This window comes from Lissotriton vulgaris, chromosome 7, assembly GCF_964263255.1.
Source record: "Lissotriton vulgaris chromosome 7, aLisVul1.2, whole genome shotgun sequence".
Classification (NCBI taxonomy): domain Eukaryota; kingdom Metazoa; phylum Chordata; class Amphibia; order Caudata; family Salamandridae; genus Lissotriton; species Lissotriton vulgaris.
This window is the reverse complement of record NC_141695.1, coordinates 1,706,223,923-1,706,247,246: the sequence shown is the minus strand read 5'-3', so window position 1 is coordinate 1,706,247,246 and position 23,324 is coordinate 1,706,223,923. Positions and strand designations below refer to the sequence as shown.

The following is a 23,324-nucleotide window of genomic DNA, read 5'->3' as shown; positions in this document are numbered from 1 at the left end:
TTGTAGCCGCCAACACAAAATATGAATCTTGGACCTGGCGCGATGAACCCTAGCTCTTCGAACCAGTCCTTGAATGCACAGAGCACGCTGAGTGACGCCATTGGGACAGGCCTACCCCCCTCCGCCCTCATCCAGGGCCAGATCTCCAATGGTGAGTACTCGGGAGCATCCCTTCTCTTTGGAACTTCCCAGCTTTCACGTCGTCCGGTCACAGAGCACAGTTTGTCTTTTTACTTTGATGAATAACTCACAAACCAACACATTGTGGGCCCGCTGAGTTGTGTTTAGCTTTCAGGTTTAACAAGTTCTATTGACTTTTATGGGCCCATACTTTATATCCATAGCACATGACAGCTAAAGTTTGTATAACCATTTAAAAACTCCCCCTTCCAAGTTAACTCCCACAAAAGGTGGGCCTATACATAACATTCTGTGATACTGATCAAGTTTACACCATAGGTCTCTAAATTTGGTGTGAGGTACTCTAGAAAATTAGAAGGAAAAAGGAAAATTATTAAAAACCAAGTGGTGTCCTGATAATTATTTGATGTCCCGCAGCCCCACTGCCATAAGGCAATTTGAGCATGATTTGACTTTATTTTTCTCAGTGATTTACTGCAGAAATGGCTGCCATAGTCTAACCAAAAGATTACTCCTATCCTGTATTGCACAAAACACGTTTATTAGCGTCCAAAATGTTCAATTCTGTAACTAACTAATTGTTTAAATCTGGCATCTACAATGTTTTGCAGAATGCAGGCATTGTCTGTCTTGTACCCAGTAGCAACTGTGATAGCAATTCTCTGCCACACTTGGACACAATGGATGCACAGCACCCAAATTAAGCTTTAGTAGAATGACTTTACACAGCCAGTAAGTTGGAATCGGGAATTAGGCGAAATTCACAGTTTTTCTCCAGAATTTCACCAACGTAGGGCAAAGCCACAAAATGTTTAGTACCTGTGCCTTTGAATCGTCTTCAGCCGAATCCGATTCATCTTTTTATCTAGGGCAGAGTGGTTATACTTTCTGCCATATCTTTCCTCAACTTTTTTCAAACATTCATCTGACCAGCTCCTCACACACACCTTCTATGCAAGTCAAGCGTGATTTGCAGATGATTCCAGCATGGACTCTTAACATTACCCATGGAAGCTTCAGATCCCTCTTAAGCAAAATAGTTAGAGGAAAGTCAATAGAAGCTGACCTCAAAGTTCTGCAGACAAAACGCCACCAGCCATTTGCTATGGCAGAACTGGCGCTGCAACAATATTTAATGATACCTATGTCTTACGGATTCAGACTTAAATTTGTAAGGCTTTGTTTGGTACTGTTTCAGCAGTGGCGGCTCCTCCGCTAAGGTGGAGGAGCATTGCCCCACTGCCAGGAACAGCTAAGAAAGAAAAAAATAGAATGTTATTATCTTTTTATTTTTTTCTCCTGCTGCGGCAGTGAGTGAGGCGGTGGAGCTGCAGGGGAGGAGTGGTAGACACTCCTGTGCTCAATGACTGTTTGGTCAGCCCTCTCAGGCCGCCCAAAACAGTCATGCACACTCCCCTGTTCTCCATGCAGGCTGCATTACAGCCTGTATGGAGAACATGCCACCCCTACAGCCCGACCAATCACACCGCTCCATTGGAGCGTTGTGATTGGCATAGGGGTGGGAGCCTCGCTGCCTGCTTCAGGAGAGAAGACGCTGGACCCGGTAGCGGAAAGGTATTCTTTTTTTTTGCAAGCTATCCCTTAAGCGTCACCACCCCACCCGCTAGCCATGCCGGCAGCCAGTGACTGACATGGGTGAAATAGCCTAAAGGTGGAAACACACCCAGAACTGATAATCTTGACACCTTTGCACCTTCACAAAGAATCACTGGCACATATTCTTTGTGAATGTTCAGCCTTTTACCTCTGAAAGAAGATTAAGTAAACCACTTTTCCATGAAATGAACACACAAACATGCCAGGAAGCGATTGGGCATTGGTTTCAGTGAACCTTCTGTAGATTTACGGCTAGCTTTGCCAAATTTATGGGATAAATTTGCTGAACTGACACCTAAACAGCGAGATGGCAACCAGACTGCCAATGTGGCAGTGGTCCTGTGTCAGGAGCTCACTGCTGCATCCATTAATTTACTGATCAAGCAATGCAACTGATCAAGTACTTGTACTTCTGCGATGTATCAACTGATCGTAAGGAGCATATGATAGTACCCATTGACTAACCAATGCAACCATTAGAAAACTATAACTTTGTGATGTATTGCCCAATTTGAATGGTTTTAATTCCCTATCAAATAAAGATTACATGTAATATAGACTTTACAAATCAGACCATTCGATTTCTGAGCTAACATGATAAATCTCTGTACATGAATTTCCCCAAATTATCCCATTTGGCGTAATTCTGCCGATGTTCGCGTAACATTTTAGCGCAGGAGTTTAGAGACAACACAAAAACTAACAGAAAACTAGGCTGTTTGCGGAAACTTGTTTTTTGCAAAATGTGTCCTTGCATCAAAAATTGACTTGAGGATTAATTTAGCAGTAAAATACACTGCTAAAAGACAGATTTGTGTTTTGCGCAATTATGCGGATTACGCAAACCCTCATGCATCATACGTAGTATACAATCTCTCTTTTTGTGTATACACACTTTTGCTAGGTTCCTTTTTACCAGCAAATGGAGTGCATTGGAAACACGAGTCTCACATGCTTAGAAATGTCTAAAGCAAGTTCTTGGGTTTATTTTTATCTTTTTTGCGGTCTTACTGCTTTTATTTCTTCAGCTCAGGTAGTCTATACTGCAACACTCCACCTTTCATCTAAGTTGGTTGTGAAATCAAACATTTGCAGCTGCTAACTTGCCTCACCCTGGCATCTCTTGTTTGGGGAGCACTACTCAGTTCTATACATGCACTGCTCATTCCATGCATGTATAGGTACAAGCTCCCTCCTATATTGCCTGGCTGCATGCAAAGTAATGGTGCATTGATCCAGCAGAAAATGTTGAATTTCATCACTTGAAAGAAGAGTCAGGATTTGAGTACAGAAACTTTGACACTAAGGGGCAGATGTATCAAGAAACCATTTTGCACTTCTCAAATAGCGATTGTTAAGGAATCGCTATTTGAGAAGTGCAAAATGGTATGTATGTAGAATTTCGCTATTTTTTAGCGATTCCTTAAAATTCATTAATTGCGATTAGCAAATTGCTAATCGCAATTAAGGAATAATTTCCCATTCGTTTCTATGGGCCAGGAGGCCCATAGGAATGATTGTGCAGTAATTCTCAAATTGGGAATTCGCAATTTGCTAATCGCAATTTGAGAATTATTTCAAGGGTGCAGGGGTGTCTCATGGACACCCTGCTGCACCCCTGAAACTTACATGTGTGTGCATATGGCACACATACATGCCCTATGGGCATGTATGTGTGTCACATGCCACCTTCAAAATAGTCATATTTTGTTTTTTAAAAGGATTTCGCAAATTAACACGAACCTCAAATTGGTGTTAATTTGCGTTTCCTTAACCCGAATTCGCAATTTAAAAAAGTTTCATACATGCCATTTAAGGAATCGCAAAATTGCGATTCCTTAAATGCATAAGCAAAATAAGGAATCACAATTTTTTGTGATTCCTTATTTTGCTAATTTCTGATACATCCCAAAAAATGCTAAATGTCCGTTTGCGATTCCTTAAGGCCGAAATTCTGCGAATTTCGACCTTAACGAATCGCAAAAGGCTTGATACATCTAGGCCCATGTGTGATCTGGAGCACCCGTTCTGCCAGTGAGGTAGCGATGCATTTTACCCAGCTGCACTTATCTTGCTTCCTGGAGTTCACCTTATTGTCCTTAAACAAGTAAACCCTGGAAGGGTACGATACCGGATCGCATGGTTGTCCATCATCCTGTAACAAATCCCCTGTTTTGCACGAATCCAGTTATCAAGTTGCTGAACTGACACCTAAACAGCGAGTATGGAACACCAAGTGTTTGAGAGCAAAGGGCACTTATGAGACCAAACCCTGTTCTTCTTTTGAGATTCTGTTGCCCAATCGAGTTGAGCCTGGGTGCACCGGCCTCCAAGCCACCCATGAAATGTAGGACTCAGTCAGACTCTACTTCTGCATGGCCTCTTGCTATAGTTAGACCATTTCAGGAAAGCCTGGAACAGGCAACCCTGAGTTAGAACCCAGAAATAAGAGGGTAGAACTGAAGGACAAACATCACATGTGTTATGACAGTATTAATATCCAGACTTGTGTGCTTAGTGCCTAGTATCTGCTGATGTTGACTATGAGTAAGAGGTAACATAGAATTTTGCTGTTCAGGGATTCCACCAGTCAGATGAAGAGCTCACAAGGGCTGGAACTGTTCCTGTGTCAATACACGCCTCGTTGGGTTGCTGTTACATGTAACTAACTTAATTAAATTAACATAAACCTATATCAGCCGGTAGACCTCATTGCATATTACGGAAAGTTGACAAGGATGTTGGGAGAGTGTTGTTCTCTATCTATAAGTGTTCGAAGGCTCTAGCAGTCACTATCTCAGGTGAATACAAGGAGCTTGGGGCCACTGCCATGCTGAAGGGTTTCGTTATCAGCGGCAGGGTGATGGCATAGCAGTCATACTCAGTTTGCAGTGCTCTAGGGCTGTTCATTGCAAGTAGCTTCCACGTTTTGTGCCTATGACAACACCTTTGCAGCAATTCTGTGACTACAGTAAGACCTCTTGTTTTTTCTAGGCCCTAACCATGTCTCGATGCAACAGTCTGGCCAGAGCACTATGCCCACAACATCCATGACTATGACAGCGGGAAGCCATGGGTCAGGCCCCGGGTACAGCCATGCGGTGCCCAGCTCACAGAACCTCGCCATGCAGGGCAGCGGCACCATCAGCAACTACGTGTCGAGGACCAATATGAACATGCCGTCCAATCCAGGTACATGATCATCCACCATAGATCTACAATGCAGAAGGACGGGAGATGGTGTTTGGGCAGGGGGGTGGTAACATGAGCAGTGAGCCTAGAATTTGCTTTATGTAAAGAGGCATGTATCTGTTAGGCATCTGTGCGGGCTCACAGGATGGATGGGTTACAGTTTGTTACTGCGTTTTCACTCAGAGTTGGAGCTCCTCAGCTTCTGCTGGAGTAAGACATCAGGTATATGTACGCTCAATCGTATCCAACAATCCTCGTATGATTCACAGATGGATGGAGATCAGAGAAGCAGATGAGGCAGGACATATTTCATGGTCTAAGGTACATGCAGTGATGTCTGGACTCCATTGCTGTCAACCTCTGTATGTGGTGTAGTAAGCACTAGTTAGATGCATTTTTGCTTGATTTTGATGTATGAAAAAAACATAATTGCTGAGGTGCAACGTGATAGGTTTTATGTTAGAACACAGGAAAGCTGAGAGCCCCGTTGAAGACAATGGAATCGCTTCAGGCTTATATTGGCTGGTATAAACCCGTAGCTCCAGGTTTCCAATGTTTGTCTTCATGTTTTTTCCTTTTTAATTTAGAAAATTCTAACTTTAGTGGGTGAAATGTTCTAATAGCCTTATAGTCCTTACGCCTAGGCTATACCTGTTGTTGAAGACCCTCGCCTGCGGCTCGGGCCTATAACTTGGGTTCAGGGCCATTAACAACCTGTATTGCCCTCAGCAGCAGGCTAAAGGGGATAGTATAAAATGCCTTGGTGATTGTTTTGTATATTAGTAATGCTCTGTTTTTAAAACATATTTTAAGTTTATTTAACTTATATTGAAAAATGTGTATTTTTAAAACAAGTAGGGCTTATTAATTGGATTCCAGAGAGTGAAAAAATGCAAGCAAGATGAATATTCTGCTCCATGAAAGGCCTAGCATAAGTTTTGTTTATTCTGTTTTTGTCCAGTGTAGAGTGTGCTGCCAGCAGATCTTGACGTTTTCGAAATAACTTTTAGCTTGGGTACAATGTATTAAAAGAATAGCAGTGTTTAAACTATACTAAAACCAAAGCAGGATTTACAACAGCCTACCTACCACCAGGGCAACTGAGAGTTTACCTAACATAAGTGTTTACTATTTACTAACACACCAACAGGGTTTAAAGTGCGCTAAACACAAACATGATTTACAATGCACTAAACCCAAATCGTGATTTACAAGGCTCTAACACTACAGTACGGTTGTCAGTACACTGACACCATCAAATGGCTTACAGTGGAAAAACCACAGCACGGCTTACTGTATACAAACAGCACATTAGGCTTCCCATTATTAACATCATAGCAGTTGTTAAAATATGCAGATACCCATGACAGGCTTTTACAGTTTAATCAAATAAGACTTGACAGTACACTAACACCATAGCAGAGTTTACAGTACACTAACACCATAGCAGACAGAACACTAACACCATAGCAGAGTTTACAGTACACTAACACCCTAGCAGAGTTTACAGTACATTAACACCATAGCAGAGTTTACAGTACACTAACACCATAGCAGAGTTTACAGTACACTAACACCATTGCAGAGTTTACAGAACCCAATCACCGTAGCAGAGTTTACAGTACACTAACACCATAGCAGAGTTTACAGTACATTAACACCATAGCAGAGTTTACAGTACACTAACACCATAGCAGAGTTTACAGTACATTAACACCATAGCAGAGTTTACAGTACACTAACACCATAGCAGAGTTTACAGTACATTAACACCATAGCAGAGTTTACAGTACACTAACACCATAGCAGAGTTTACAGTACATTAACACCATAGCAGAGTTTACAGTACACTAACACCATAGCAGAGTTTACAGTACATTAACACCATAGCAGAGTTTACAGTACACTAACACCATAGCAGAGTTTACAGTACACTAACACCATAGCAGAGTTTACAGTACATTAACACCATAGCAGAGTTTACAGTACACTAACACCATAGCAGAGTTTACAGTACACTAACACCATAGCAGAGTTTACAGTACATTAACACCATAGCAGAGTTTACAGTACATTAACACCATAGCAGAGTTTACAGTACACTAACACCATAGCAGAGTTTACAGTACACTAACACCATAGCAGAGTTTACAGTACATTAACACCATAGCAGAGTTTACAGTACACTAACACCATAGCAGAGTTTACAGTATAATAGCACCACAGGAGGATTTACTGTAAACTAACACTGATAGTAGGATTTCCAATTGAATAACACAACAGCTGGGTTTACAGCGTGCTAGAGCACATGAGTGCTTACGGTGTCCCATCACCACAGTTGGGTTTTACGATAATAAAGAAACACCACATCAGGTTTTACAGTATACAATCGCCACAGCAGGGTTTACAATATACTAACACCATAGCAGGCTTGACAATGCTCTTACGCCACTATAAGCATTACAATATACAAATATCATACTAGGATTACAATATAGGAAAAAACAATGGGGTTTTTAATCTACTGCCACCATAGCAAGTTTACACCAAAGTAGTTCCTCAACAGGCTTTACACTGCCACAATAGCAAAACCTACAGGGTACAAACTCCACAGCCAGGTTTACAATATAGTGACACACCACAGGGTTTACAAGAGTCTTACACCACAGCAGGATGTGCAGTATAGCTACGCCATAGTGGGATTTACACTATGCTAATGCATTAGTTTGAATGAAATTACAGTAATTCCGTAGTTGGGTGTTTCAATAGAATATCCCCACAGGAGGGTTGACAGTGAAAGAACACATCAGGAGGGTTTAGAATTGGCTAGCACCACAGCAGCGCGGTATCAGAAAGCTGAAAAAGCACTCATTCTTTGAAGTGTAAACACTGTTGGAGGGCACATATAGGTTTGGAGGCAGCACCTTTACATACTAGATAAAGTGCATGAAGCTTTTAAGCCTGGTGTTAGATGGTAAAGATATTTTCCCAATCCCTCCACGTGAGAGAAGCAGCGCAGACTGAAGGAAGTCTTAGAGGAGTGTTAACAGTCTCTCCTTTTTAACTATTTTTGCTGTTTGTGTGTTTTCTATTTCATTTTTTCCTTTTTATTGACTTTCAGTAAATAAATTCTCCTCACATCACAGTCAGTGATCAGTCTTCTGTTTGTTCGTTGTGGAATATTCTTTCTTGTCACAGTGCTATGTTGATTTAACCTATGATGGAAAAGGTTGTTTTTTTTAGGTAGTGGCGACTGGCATCTATGGGAAGTGGTGGGGCGGGCAAATGGGTGGTGGATAAAAAAAGAAAAACACTTCCTCGCTGCACAGCTTCCGCCTGCTATTTTTTTATTAAATGTACAGATATATTTTTTGTATGCATGTGTTGATATATAAATATTTGTGTCATGAGTGAAAGGCTTTTGTGTACCCCGAAGCTGAGATTAACAAACCACCAAACTGTAAAATTCAGTTAGATTTTCATGACACCAGCAGTTATTTTGTATGAAGATATCTGACATACAATGAAATTTCGTGGGAATTATTTGCATATTTTTACTCCTTCTAAAAAACCAAAGTGATTTTGGTATCCAGTAGGTTGACAATCCAGGCTCTTGTGCTCAGAATGCTGTATGCATTGGTAGATACAAAGATCTGTGATTTTGAATCATTGGATTTGTACTGAACAGTATTTGTTCACCTCTGGTGGTATGTTGCTTGTTTATATTTATTTACATTATCATATCTGTGTGTCACTCCTTACTTTCAAGCTTGGGACTATATATGTTTGTCTCTGCCTCTTGGGGTGTATGTTTTTTGCATGTATGTTGGCATTTGTGTGCCTTCGGGGCAAATGGGGTAGTCTGCAAATGAAACATGTGGGCAGAGGTCTGTGTGGGTAAGTGTTGGAAGGCAATATCCGTTTATGTCCTTGTCAGTCTGTGCGTTTGAAGCGTGTGCTGGGATCTGTGCATGTACATCTACACAGTTGTGTCTGTGTAGCAGTGAGAACATGATTCTATGTTCAGGTGTTAGTGCTCATGCATCTGATTCAACGCAAGGGGTCTATGGATATTCATTGGAGCCTGGGTCTGGAGGATGTCCTCTATTTCAAACCTGTTATTTATCTCCACTTAGTTTCCATGATGCACCAGCCATCATCTGCCTCACACTACAGTGCAGCACAAGGAGGGAGCCAGCATTACCAGGGTCAGCCTGCAATCGCCATGATGAGCCAGGGTGCCCAAGGCAACAGCATGATGGGCCAGCGACCGGTGGGCCCCTACAGACCATCACAGCAAGGTATGGGCTCTTTGTAGTTCTTCAAGAAACAGCACACACATAACCTGGTGAAGCCCCGCCCGCCCCACTATGGTGCACGATAAAGGCAGAATAATGTACTCCCCATTCCCCAATATTGCAAGCATGGTCTTGTGGGCCCTTAACAATCCCTTTCAGCATATGACTACCCTACTAGATAGAGCAACACTACTCATAGCAACCCTCCCTTAAGCACAAGAGAGAAGAAGTCCATGTGTTATCTGCAGCAAGGGACGGACCGGATCATTTCGCTCTGTGAAGGTTACGCACTTAGAGAATAAGTTATCGCCTCTCTTCCATTCTACAGAGCAGATTCTCCAGCGTTAAGAGCCTGACTCTTGCAAAGGTGAGGCCAAATCTGTATCTTCTCAGAACTCATTACTCTACCGTTCTCTTTTCTCTTCTAAGGATCCTCACAGCAGTACATGGGGCAGGAGGAATACTACAGTGAGCAGTATGGACATGGGCAGGGCTCCTCTGAAACCATGAACCAGCAGTACTACCCTGATGGTAATCTCTCCTCTATGCACTCTTTCATTATAGTGTCTGCCACCGGTGTTGTTAGCAGCACTGCAGTTTCCTATACTACTGTCTATGTTTTACTGTTGTAAAAATGGGGCATGAGTGTTACACAGGATAAATCCTGTCAAGACAAAAGAGTAACTGAAGTGGAGTAGCATCAGAAACGTTAGGACATCATCCAAAACGCAGGTCGAGAGAGCTCTGGAACAGTCAGTCAAACTCACCTACAAGTTTGATGGAGCAGGGTTAGCGTTGATGGCATGCCAGTCTAAAGTCTGCTAGGCTAATAACCTTGTGTAACCACTGTGACCTTTCGAAAGCCCTAGCATGTCAAAAAGATTCCTGACAGTTTGCCTCAGTACTTTAGTAGCTTACAATGAGAAAAAGGGTTGCAGGTTTGATCCTTCTTACCCTAGATTTAAGGGAGCAGATAGCCAAGCGAATCAGAATCTCGTCTTGACGCCGAAGCTTCTATTTGTGAATGAAAACATTGCATGAAAGTTAATTTGTTTTTTAACTTCTGGTGTCTTTAGATATATACATTTCTCCCTTTGAGTGGTGTATGGTGTTAGAGTCTGGAATCTATGCTCACAAACGAATGCACTAAGCCCGCGTTCTCCACACCAGTGACGGCCCTCACGCTGCTTCCTATTGCGGACCATCGGACTAAACACCAGCACCAGCTTGTTAGGTTGCCTCCAGTGTGCTTCGGATATTCAGAGATGCATGAAAATGCATCTCACACGCCTCAACCATGCATGCAGAAAGGAGAAAGAGGCAGATAAAATGTAAAGAAGGAGAAAGGGCAGGTGCGTGGTGAAGGCACTCTTTGTAGTACTAAGCATTCAGTGTCAACCACCAGTCAGGAGGGTGCATTCGAAACTTAAGATAAGGATCTCACATTTCAAAAGCGCATTGATGACAGATTTGCATTTTGAGATTTGCATTTTGAGAGATGGTGTGCCATCTCCAGCCATAGAATACCTTGGTACAATAAAGATCTTTAACTCGGACAATTGAGTTTAATGGTTCTTTTAGAAGACTTCCTTTGCATTTTCTATTGCCGGATGTTGGTCGCATTGCAGAATCTTAAAAAGTATTTTTACAATACTTATGTGCTGCAGCCCTAGCACAAAGGGTGATATTGTAAGCCTTTCCTTGCACACATTTCCCACAGATATGCTTCTGGGATTACTGTTGTAAATGGCTACTGATTGAGATGCAGCACATTTTGGTTTCTGTTTGAAACAACATCAGTCATAGTCAGCAAAAACGTATGTTTTCTGCATATTGAGCACAGATATGCAGAACTCTCCAGTTGATTGACGTCACAGATCAATGTGTAGTCATTCATAAACCTCTACTTTACTTATCATGAGTACTAGAGTACTAAATTCAGTATGTCATGACCCAAAAGCCAGGATTGGATGAAAATCTCACATCTGACACAGGATGGCAAGTGATTTCTGTAGGCTACTGCTAACCAACGTGTCCCAGAGTAGGTTGAAAGAACTCTATTGGGGTTTAAAAGGTACTAGATTTGCAACTCCAAATTGAATTTTTTGTTGCTGTCTTTTGATTTGCATTTATGGTAGATGGCACAAAGGGACAATTTTGTGGGAGCTTTGGGGGGGGGGGGCTCTGCAGAATTTTGGTGTATCTAAGAGAGTATATGTTGCTGTTTTTTCTTGGATGGGAACATATTGCAAGTTTATAACATTACAATGTTGTACCTCCATATCAAGAAAAGAGAAGAGACATGCCTTGTACTTTTCCCTCAGCTGCTTTTATGGGGATGGCACTGTGACCATCCTGAAGAAAGCCCTACCAATCAATTCTGCCTCCTTCTTGCAGGTCACGGAGATTACTCGTATCAGCAGTCATCCTACACAGAGCAAGGCTATGACAGGACCTTCGATGATTCCTCGCAGCATTACTATGAAGGAGGTGAGCTTGGAAGCGTTTCATCCAATTTGCTTTTGCTCTTAAACTAAAGAATCAATACTTTAAACATGATGTAAATCGTAATTTGAAACTCTTTGATGGTGGTCCTGTGGCCATAGGTTTTGATTGCCACCCATCTTGCATCTGTTACATCTGTTTCAGAAGCCTTAATTTGGATTTGTTCTGATGCTGACCTAGAAAAAAGACAGACACTGTTAATGCTATTATCAAGGCAGAGGAATGTTCATATCTGCTTGCCTCAGAGCACGGCTTGTTTTGGTGTTAAGATGTGACCTGTTCCTTAGATCATCAAGGGGTTCTTTCCCATGGAATCCAAATTCAACGTCAATCAGACACTCTCAGTAATGAAAGTATCAGTAAGAATCTACCATAGATATAGGTTGGTTTCTGTCAATCAGTCAAATGTTTGTATTGCAGGATTCGCCCATTCCTAGGCCATCTTTGATGAAGCCATTGGAGCACACCAATCACTGAGCATACAGTTAGCATATTTCATAATTTGTCTCGTAGGAGGTTCATGGAACTCATTCATGTTCTGAATTAGCAGTGAGAGCTCAATGTAATCGCATTTGTGCACACTTCATTGGGATCTGAAATGTTCAATTCATTCATGAGTCTAGGGCAAACAGGAACATTTTGAAGTAAGATAAGCAATGCTTAAAACAAAGATTTCAAAGCATATTAGATGCTAGTACATGAATATAACATAATGATACTAACTGTCATTTCACTTTACCTTGATACTCAAATGTAATCGAACATATGATTGTTGAAAAAGAGTATAGAGCACTCAAATTGTATTGGTGCATCATTCCATCTCAAGTAAGTGTTTTTCAGAGTGTTTCATACATGCCGGACCTGGTGTGCCAAGAAAAAAGCAAATTCTAAGGACTTGCCAATTCACTGTATTTGTGACCTATTAGCAAAGTCGCTGAAATGTGTTGTTGGGCTACTGTGCGATTTTTTTAAAGTTCAACATTTGATAGATTTGTATTCATCATGAGAGTATAGTGCACTCAAAGCTTGCACCCTCTTCTTTTGTGGTTGAGGGAGGGACTAGGACACCTGTGCAGATAGTCATCTGTGGCTTGGGGAATAATGTTGATATTTTCAGGGATGCATCCCTCCCTTTGAGTGGGCAAGGGTAAAAGCTCAACGCAAGCAATGGCCATGGGGCGCTTGCCCTTCCACTTTAAGAGTGCACCAGCAAGATAAACCTTCGGTCACTGTGCTCTCGGTGCTTTGGATCATGGGAGACCTGGAGACCTTTTCTTGAACAGCCAGCCAGGCACGCATACAAATATTGGATGTCTATTAGAGGCAAAAAAGGTTTTTACACTTAATCTAAAGCTGATTTTTATGTACACACCAGTTGTAATGCTTCTCCGCCAGGTCGTTATAGTCGATAACTCTTGTTTAGTCCCATGACAAGGAGGGGCTCTGACAGCTCTGTTCCATACAGCCAGCATTTATTTATTTTTATTTTTGGGTTTGTTTAGCTCTAGAATCGACTCCCGAAGGAGTATCTCTGCGCTTGAGCGGACGCTAAGGAGAGTAGGAACTGGCAGAGTTATTTAGTGAGAAACAATAGAGTCTTTAGCACTTTCCTAAACGTCATATGTTCTGTACAGAGTCTGAGAGAGTCAGGAAGTTCGTTCCAGAGGCGAGGACCGAGGTAGGAGAGGGCCTTCCCTCCCAATCTTGTCCTCTTAATAATAGGTACTTCAAGAAGATTTTTACTGCTGGAACGCAGGGCGCGTGAAGGAGTGTAGGGAATAAATTTGTCGGCCAGATAGGATGGGCCCAGATCGTGGAGTGCTTTTTGGACAATGCAGCAGACTTTAAACCTGATCCGTGGGCGGATGGGCAGCCAGTGGAGCTTCACTAGTAGAGGGCGCGAAGGTGACCTAGGAGGTGCATTCTGGACCAATCTAGCTGCAGTATTTTGGACTATTTGCAGTCTGCTTAGTAGGGAGTCATTAGCTGAGATCAGGAGCCTGTTACAATAGTCCAGGCGACTGATGACTAAAGCCTGGACTAATGTTTTCCGGGTAGAGTCCGGAAGTAATGGAAAGACCCTCCGGAGCATTCCGATTATGTGGAAGCATGAACCAGCAGTCTGTGTCACTTGCTCTTTTAGGCTAAGGGCCTGGTCTAATCGGATTCCTAAGTTTTTTACAACTGATTTAGGGACGGGATTGGGGCCCAGATCTGAAGGCCACCATTCCTGGGTCCACATAAGAGGAGCATCACCGAACAGCATCACTTCTGTTTTCCCTACATTTCATTGCAGGAAGTTGTTTACCATCCACTGGGACACAGCTCGCATTCCATCAGAGAAGGCCCGTCGGACCGTCGTAGTAAGTTTGCTGAATGGAAAAAGGAGCTGTGTGTCATCAGCATAGGAAACGGGGATGAACCCGAAGGTCCTTAGGAGACTGGCCAAAGGAGCGGCATAGATATTAAATAATGTAGGGCTCAGACAGGAGCCCTGTGGCAACCCCTTGGTCAGTTTCATGGGAGTGGAGCAATAGGGACCGAGGCTGACACTTTGCGAGCGACCAGACAGAAAGCTCCTCATCCACAACAGAGCTGACCCTCTCAGTCCCACCTCTTCCAATCTTTTGAGCATGGATGTTGTGGGAAACTGTGTTGAACGCCGCGGATAGGTCCAACAGCACCAGAATCATAGAATGTCCCTTATCAAGGGACAGTCTGATGTTGTCAGTCACTGAAAGAAGTGCGGATTCTGTGCTGTACCTGGGCCTGAACCCAGATTGGGAGGGATCAAGACAACCAGTTTGTTCGATAAAGTTTGACAGGTGCGTGTTAACATATTTTTCAGTCAATTAGCTCAAATTTGGAAGAAGTGAGATGGGGCGGAGGTTAGACAGCTCTGTCCATGGAATGCTGGAATTCTTTTGAATGGGGTCTCACCTGGGCCACCTTCCATTCCTGCGGCACAATGCCCTCAGTGAGGGACAGGTTGACCAGGGGCTGCACTATGGGGCCGAGTTGTTTGGCCAGTAGGGGGATGGATTGGCTGGGATATAATCAGACGGAGATCCAGATTTGATCTGGCACATCAAAGTCTCAACCTCAGTTGTAGTAATGGCGGGGAAATTGCTGAGCAGCACAGAATTCACTAGTTTAGGGGTGTGAGAGAATACTGTATTACTCGCCAATGTTCCTGTCATTAAGATTTTGTCATATATCACCTCTATTTTATGGGAAAAATAAGAGGAGATGTCATCACACATCTTTTGAGATGGTGCCTCTAAGCTTTCACATGCCTTCGGTTTGGTGAAAGATTGTAAAATTTGGTATAGCATTTTTGATGAGTTTCCAGCCTGTGTCACTATCACTATGCATGCAGGGACTTGCAGGGTTGCTAGGGGCCAATTTAGTTCTGTTGGCTGAAAAACAAGGACTGAACAAAGACCACCTTTGTGCCATAGTTACCTTCCCTCAGGCATCATGTTTTTTCTCCTGTGCCGTCCACTCCAGTATCATCAGAAAGCTTAGAGGCTCAAGCCACTCTTTTTCTTTTTGTTTGAAAATGCATGCTTCCTTTTTCTGTGAGAGGCATTTTGGAACAAACTAATTCCTATTTTTCACAACAGGCAGAATTAGAAGAGTTACTGCTCTCATATCATAACAATTCAGAATTAGTTTGTTTCTGACTAATTGTGACAATGGAGAGAATGGCATTTGTTCTTACCATCATTTCAAGAAACAAAGTATAACATTATTAAGCATATACATTAAACTTATACTAACATAAAGTGTTAACAGCATGTTGGGATGGGAATGTCTCCTGCATGATATTCAGGTGTGTTACCCTGCTCATATTGACTCAACTAAACAAGAAACTGATATCCTGACTTTTGTTGGCCATGCCAACGCGTTAATCTAGTGTGTATGCTGTGGCCTACGCCTGTCCAAAATAGTGTTAAAGTCCAAAACGTGTTCTATGACCTGGAGGCTGCACCAGACATACTCTCATGACTGACATTAGACCACTATTCATGTCCTGGATGATCACATCGTACCAAGTTTTGTTATTTATTAGTCCTGGCCAGACCTTTTTCCTGTGTCAGAGAGGAGGGCAGTCTACTGACCCGCTTGGGAAAAGTTCTGCTTTAGTGTCCTCCCAGCAGGGGCGGCCTTAGGAATGTGCAAGCTGTGCACCTGCACAGGGCCACCAAATCCCAGGGGCCATCACGCCAATATATATCCTTAATATAATAATCCTCTTAGGATGGATACATATTTGTGTGGCGGCCCCTGGCAGGGATTTGATGGCCTCTGGCTCTGTTCCACTTCCATACACCCTGACCCCCCCCTCTTCACTGGCCTCCGCGCTCCGACCCGCCCGGATCCCCTCTTCTGGGGCCCCCTACCTACGCTCCCTGCCCAGGGCCACCATGAGCCTAGAGCCGCCCCTGCTCCCAGGCCCTTGCCCTGACATTCCATGTGCAGGCTGAGTGGATGTATGTAGGGTGAATGCTTACACATGCTTGATAACCAGATTGTATGTATAATGTAAGTATTTGGACTGCATTCTTGTGGCTGGAGGGTAGAGTCCCAGACACTGGAGTGAGAGAGGATGGAGACAGGGCTACCCTTAGAAATGTAATTGGAGCTAATCAGCCGGAGGTGGAGATTTTTTCTTCCCGAGCAATGCAACTTGGTGGATTTAAAAGGGTTCAAAGTGGTTCAAGATTTTGTGTTGTTAACAGTGAGGACATATGTAGGTATGGCTTCCTTTTTATAATTTCTTGATAGCTGATGACAGCCAGGTGCAGAGAGTTCACACTTCATTGTTTTTGATACTTCTGCTTGGGTTCATCCTCATCACTACTTGATGTGACTCCACTACAATTAGAAAATGACATTTGAAAGGAATTCACACCAAACCAGTTCCCGGTCCTTAGACAGTGGACAAAGATTCCCAGTCCTGAGAATAAGTATTTATTTATTTATTTATAATTACATTTGTTAAGCGCGCAGCTACCCGGAGGTTTCCCGGCGCTAAGGCAAACTGAACGGTATAGAGGATGGGGAGGGACAACAGAACAGAAGTCTAGGTGTTGAAAAGCCAAGTTTTAATTCCTTTACGGAATATCAAAAAGCATAACTCAGAACGCAAAGATTGGGGTAGGGAGTTCCATAAGGAGGGTGCCAGCAGGGAAAACGAACGTCCTCCCATTTTGGCTCTGTTGACGCGAGGAGTCCTGCACTTGTTCTGAGTGGACGACCTAAGTGTGCGAGGGGGAATGTATTGCTGCACCAGAGCAGAAAGATAGTGAGGGGCTTTTCCAGTCATGATCTTGTGCATGTAGCAAAGAGCTTTGAATTTAATTCTGGTCTCGATTCGCAACCAATGCAATTTACGCATATGCTGAGTGAAAGTATGAAACTGGGACTGAAATCAGCCCACCTTGATCCAGTCCGACGTACATCTTGACCACGTAAGGATGTGCTTGTTTAGTACTCTCACAGCTTCAGACATTGTAGAGTTTGCAACATCACACACATTCCTTCTACTCGCGTACTTTGTGACTTGCAAAAAAAAAATAGTCCTCCCTGCCTCCTGAATTTCTTCCAGCTGGTTTACCATACTACTGTTCAACTTCTCCATTTCACCGATGCAGTCGCATTGTGCACCCTCTTTCAGCATTTCCTGCACAAATTATTTTTTGCAAAATAATTTGGGTTACTTGAGCCATGCAATCCGCTATCACCTACATTTACTTTCGCCTCACATTGTCTGCGGCTCCCTTACACCTTTCTTAGATTTATAGCCTTCGTCATTTTCAGGTTCTTTCACAGTTGCAATCTCGGCAACTCCCATATCCTTGTTTCTCATCTACTACACCCAACCAGAGAAGTTCGCCATTCATTTGGTGAATAATATGGCTTCTTTAAATTGGGTTCATTGGTGAAGAGTTTTTCTTGAGCTTGAGGATTATTTGTACAACATATGAGTTGATCCCTAATTAATGACTGTCAGATCACTAAATTCATGAGCTCTCACCATGTTGCTGAGACTGGCCACCACATTTCCAACTCTTGTGTTTTCCTTGTTATTGTGCAAAGAATTTGTGTGTTTCAAGTGCACATTGATGTGAGTACAAAGTGCTGTTCTAATATTCCCACCGAGATCATACTCATCCCTAGGTTACCCTTACCTGTTGCCTCAAGTCTTCTGTTCTGGAGTTTCATAAATGCTTCTGCCTCCCATACTAAGATTATGCAGCAAAACACCCTGTTTCCTTAGAAGAAAATGTCTTGCTTCCAGTGGCAACGAGATACAAGTCAAAAAGTTTCTTCCGTCTCTTCCAGGGCAATAGTGGCTCACCAACATCTGACAAAAACTAAGGGTCTGTGCCATGCTAGCTGCAGCCATTGCAAATATCAGGTGTTCATCAAGTAATTGATAATTCAAATACAACAAACTAAAACAAAGAACTAAAACAAACAACCACAATATCAAATTCAAACATTGATCTAGAATAACAAGTTAAACAAATAGCTTTATAACACACTGCACCAACACGTCAATCCTTTTTCTCATTAAGAATCGCAGTATTGAACTACAGGGAATTAATATGCCTACTTCTTTCAGTTTTGCTTTTCCTTTAAGTTGATCTTTATTTCTGCTCTTCTTAGTGCTGCCAGTATGAGCACTGACTTCTGATATAAATGTTTCGTTATCCCCTAAGTTTCCACGCATCCTGTGCTACTCTGAATCTATCTTGACAACAGTGCTTCCTCCATATGCACATCTGATTGCTTCCAGTGTGCATCAACTCTATGAGGCCATAACTTGGTGTTGGCATTGCAAGCTAAGATGGTCACCACTATGTGACCTTGCATCCAAGTGTCATGCTGCCATCACCAAGAGAAGTCCTTTGTTTATGAAATCGCCCGTTTGTTGGATGCCTGCTCATTTGTTACCCATGCACAACAGTAGAACTTGATATGTCGCAGATCTAGGGATTCCTTGAAATTCATTGTATGTACGCCCTCGCACAACTCTAAAACTGGTGCATACTTTACCCACTACATGAAGCACTAGTTCAAATGGGTACTTTACTGTTCTGCAAGGCTTGCCCAACTATAAATTGTTGGTAATTCCAAATACTTCAAAGCATACTGGTTCATGTGTTTATGTATGGGCGCTCATCCACTTCTGTTTGGCCTTGACAACATCAAGAGTTGGTGGTGATAAAACCTACTGTTTTTCACTGGCCACTCATCACTATGTTCTGTTGCCTATTGCAAATAGTTAGAGTCCAGTCGTGCTCAGGTCCAAGAATCAGCCCTAATTCCAAAGCATTACACCAACAAAAGGAACATACAGATGGGTTGCTTAACCAGCTGTTTCCAAAGATTTCCATCTCTCTCAGCTTATATTTTAGAAGATATGCAGGAGACAAACACATCATACTTGGTTAAGCCTCAGGTGCTAAACTACAACATAATCATGTAGCATACTGTGCAGTTTGACACTGCAAGATTTGTTTAGTTACTAAATTATTTTGAGTGTCAAAGTAAACGAAATTAGGGTACTATGTAGGAATTAATGTATTTCCTCTTCCTAACAGGTATGCACTATAAGTTAACTATACATTAAGTGGCCTTCTGGTGAATGATGTCATAATAAGTCTCAACCTAAGCTGACCGCATCAAACAAATCAATTATTTTTTTTAAACTTTAAACAAAGTTTTATTTCCAGGGAGTTAAGAGAATTGATCCATATCAATCAATAAGACCTAGTATGCGCATTTTTGAGGTGACCGAAAGTGACAGCTTGGTCATGCAGATGATGCCAAACAAATTTTGGAGGAACAATATGGTATAAAACAAAATTTACCACTTTCCTGCTTTACTCACTGGAGCAGGACATCTAAAGAGAGCATTTAAAGTCATTCAGGCAACACAGATCAGGCCTGGTGTGCTCTGTAGCAGTGCAGCTAGAATATGTCTTTTGATATACGTGCGAAAAGGCGTCCACATCCTGTACAATTTTAACGCTTTGTCTCCAAGTATGGCTGTTAACCTTTCCATCACTTATGGGCATGGACCTTTGACCACCAAGCAAACATATTCTGAAATGTAATGCACTTGTTGTTGACAGTTAGGGATGCAGGACTTAGTAAAGATCATTTTATTTTCTTCTCACTAGATGGCCCCTTAATAATCTAAATTAAAACTACTGAATGTAAATGTGTTAATAAGTGCAAATGTTTCTTTTATACTCAGCTCATCTGTCCCTACGTTGGGTGACTGTATTGTTAGGCCATAACTCTTCTTGTTCTTCATTGGTAGTTTTTTAACTTTTGTTTTCTGGGTGTGCCTAATGATGTTACATAACTTATCCATCCATCTGTTTTAGGGAATGCCCAGTACAACCAGCAACAGGCTGGATACCAGCAGGGAGGAACGGCCCAGCAGCCTGCGTATTCACAGCAGCAGTACCCCAACCAGCAGAGCTACCCGGGCCAGCAGCAAGGATATGGTGAGAACACATTATTCAGCTTTGCTGATTGCTGCCCATCACATTCTGAATCAGATCAACAGCACTGTGTCCAGGCAAATCCCAGGGTCCTTGTCATGTGAAGATGAACCGGGGGATTCAGGAACCGAGGTCTGCTTAATTTGTTATAGGGGGTTGGGAGGAGTCCACGATGTTAACAAAAGAATCTTATCACACTCCCCGTTGGACTCTGCTTACGGTTGCTATCTTCCCTAAATGATGACCCAGATTATGAGATTTGCAGCCTAGATCTTCTCATATGTTTTGGAGACAGAAGCCTGTGTTATATTCATGAGAAAAGGGAATGGTTGGGAGAGGATATCTTCATGGACTCGCAGCAGTTCTTGTTCCCATCAGTGGACAGAGGTTCTACATCTAGCTACCATCATGTGACGGAGGTGTGCCAAGATGCAGGTTAAAACCTTTCCAATTACTAATCCGAGGCTCCCAAATTGTAGGGCTAAATTCCTTTCAGCTTATGCTTGATGAAGAATGAGAATTTAGATATATGTTTTAGTGTGAAGAAGATCGAGTTTAAAACTCTCTACCTTGGAACCTGAGCGTTTTAATCCAGGCTTCCCCACTTGATCAAATTGCGTTATCGTTGGCAAATCAATTTCCTCCTGCACCTTTGTCGTTTTTCCGTCTACATTGTGTGTGCATAAAACCAGACTGTCCTATGTACTAAGCACCAACATAACTTGTGGTAATGTGTGGGCTCTGTGCATCTTGGGTCAGAGGTTGTGTTTCTAGATGATGTTTAGTGGTAACTTGTTTATAGATTATCTACTTGTATTTATTAAATGTATTTCCTCAAAGCTTTGTACAATATATGATTGGTATCAATGATCAAAAAAGAAACATTAAAACTAACAACACGTTATGCCATATAGGGATTTGCCAGTAGTTTTTCATATGCTTCTTCTAAAATCAAGTAGTGAGGGAGATATCTGTTCATTAGTCAATAACCTGTTGGAGATTTTGGTTGACAGCACATGCATGGAAAGAAGGAAAATGGATGACCCATGAGCTAGGAGAGGGATGGACGAACGAACAAAAGAGCTGAGTAAAGCTTAAAATATAGGACAACAGAGAAATACAAAAACACAAACATGGATGAACATGAGCATTTAAAAAAAGATAGAAGAAAAGTAATTGGAACCAATAGAGCCTGGGCAGTCATTGAAGCTGTTGAAGGTAGGAGAATGTACAAGATGAGTATGGGATGACGAATTGTAGAAGAACATATGTTATGTTAGATTTCAACAAAATAAGAAAGCATTTTGGTAGTACAACAATGAGAGTTTGAAGAAGTCATTTTAAAGCTGAGAAGGTAATACAATTTTAGATCTTGGGGACGTTTTGGAAATTACAGCAGCAAGTATTAGTAACACCGCTCATTTAATCACCTTTGCCCATTGCAAACGTCAAAAATAATTTCTGGTTCCAAACCAAACAAGTGTAAGGTAAATTAATAAGAGGGGCGAATAATGACTCAGGACAAATAATATCAAGTTTCTTAAAGTTTAATTTTTAAAAGCGAGACACAAGTTCTAAAACATAAGGTATTGGTAAGCCATAACTATCACAGAGGAGACAATGTGACATTCTGACTTAAAGACCATTGGTAGGAAATGTCTTAGCACCGAAAAATGATTTGTTATCTTGCGCAACATAGAAAAATCAATTGGTCAGAGCTGGTCTAAGGAGTTCATTTATCATTTGGTTGCAAGCTTACCAGGCCTGTTCTCTCCTGGTGGAGGACCACCCGCCATATGTTGAGATCCCAAGCTGTCTTGGTTGGATCAGAATTTCTAGATGATGCAAAACCACCACATAGGCGAATAGAAATTTCTCAAAAGTGGAAATCAGCTTATGTGCCTTCAATACATATTTATGGGCAGATATAGTATTTGACGCACTGGGGCTTCTGAGGTAAAGACTCTGCTGCCCAAAACACTGCCCATCTACCAGATTTAAGGTTTCTTACTAGAGTGCCACCCCTTTTGTGCTAAAAATGCTTACACCTACAGGGTGAGGTCATTTTCAGCAAACTGTTCAGTCACTTAACTCTTCAGTAGCATCTAGGGCTACTAAAGAACTACTTCAGCTGCCAAATTGTAAAAAGAATTGTTTCCCAAAACACTGGGTTTGTCTAAATGACTTAATTTATTTCTGCAATCTTGGCACAGTTTCACTTCATCCAACAGAGAGTAACTGGCCACATGCACTGTTATCCCTCAGCTCCAAGAGAGAAGATGTAACATTCTACAAAAGCAAAAAATGATCTCTATAAATATACATAATATGCCTTTATTTAAAATAATCCACTCAGAGGAAAGACTAAGTACGCTCTACAGGGTTTCCAAGGTACCGCCTGCAGAGCTTCCAACCTACTGCTTGCAGATCACATTCAGATCTAAGTGGTGAGGGCTTGATTGACTTATCTATTGGCGAGAGCTGTGATAACTCATCTAGAAGATAAATATAATGTGTCTCTTACTGACCCAGTTTGTAAAGGCATGCCCAAGACTGATGCACCTATTGTGACTGTGACCTGAGGATGCTTTTTCAACCCAAGATCACTTGCTACAGACCTACCTGAAAAGGAGAGAAGATGCACATATAAGAGTGTATGTACATTAGGGCTAAGTGGCAAACATAAACTACACTTGGAGAAAGGTTTGATATGAGAATGTAGGAGAAAAGTAGAAAAGCACTATGGCAAATGGGCAACCTTGCCCCATGTCTTCAGAAACTTGGCAAAAAAAGTGTTTATGGAAACAATCATTGTTCGCGTTGAATAATAAAGTTCAGGCTCCTATTCATTTGGTAATATTCCTCTAAACGGCACAACCGTGTTTATCCAAGAAATTGATGATGCCATGAAAATAGCAAGATCGAGAAGGAGAGTGCCCACAACACAGTCATAAGCCGTGGGAATATATGTTTGGATGCGTGTACGTGGTATTTGTAAAGTGCCTACCTAGCCAAAAGCAAAGTGCTGCACATGTTGAAAGGG

General features: G+C 42.1%; 1 protein-coding gene across 2 annotated transcripts in view; it reads left to right on the top strand.

The window, feature by feature from the left end:
* Positions 1 to 23,324, top strand: part of SS18L1 (SS18L1 subunit of BAF chromatin remodeling complex) — a 79,778-nt gene that overhangs the window by 32,162 nt on the left and 24,292 nt on the right. For both annotated transcript variants that reach the window (XM_086932865.1, XM_086932864.1), the window contains exons 4-9: positions 7 to 151; positions 4,753 to 4,950; positions 9,087 to 9,251; positions 9,678 to 9,779; positions 11,646 to 11,738; positions 20,162 to 20,284. In XM_086932865.1, coding sequence (XP_086788991.1) covers positions 7 to 151; positions 4,753 to 4,950; positions 9,087 to 9,251; positions 9,678 to 9,779; positions 11,646 to 11,738; positions 20,162 to 20,284 — 826 coding nt within the window. The remainder of the gene's footprint in view (positions 1 to 6; positions 152 to 4,752; positions 4,951 to 9,086; positions 9,252 to 9,677; positions 9,780 to 11,645; positions 11,739 to 20,161; positions 20,285 to 23,324) is intronic.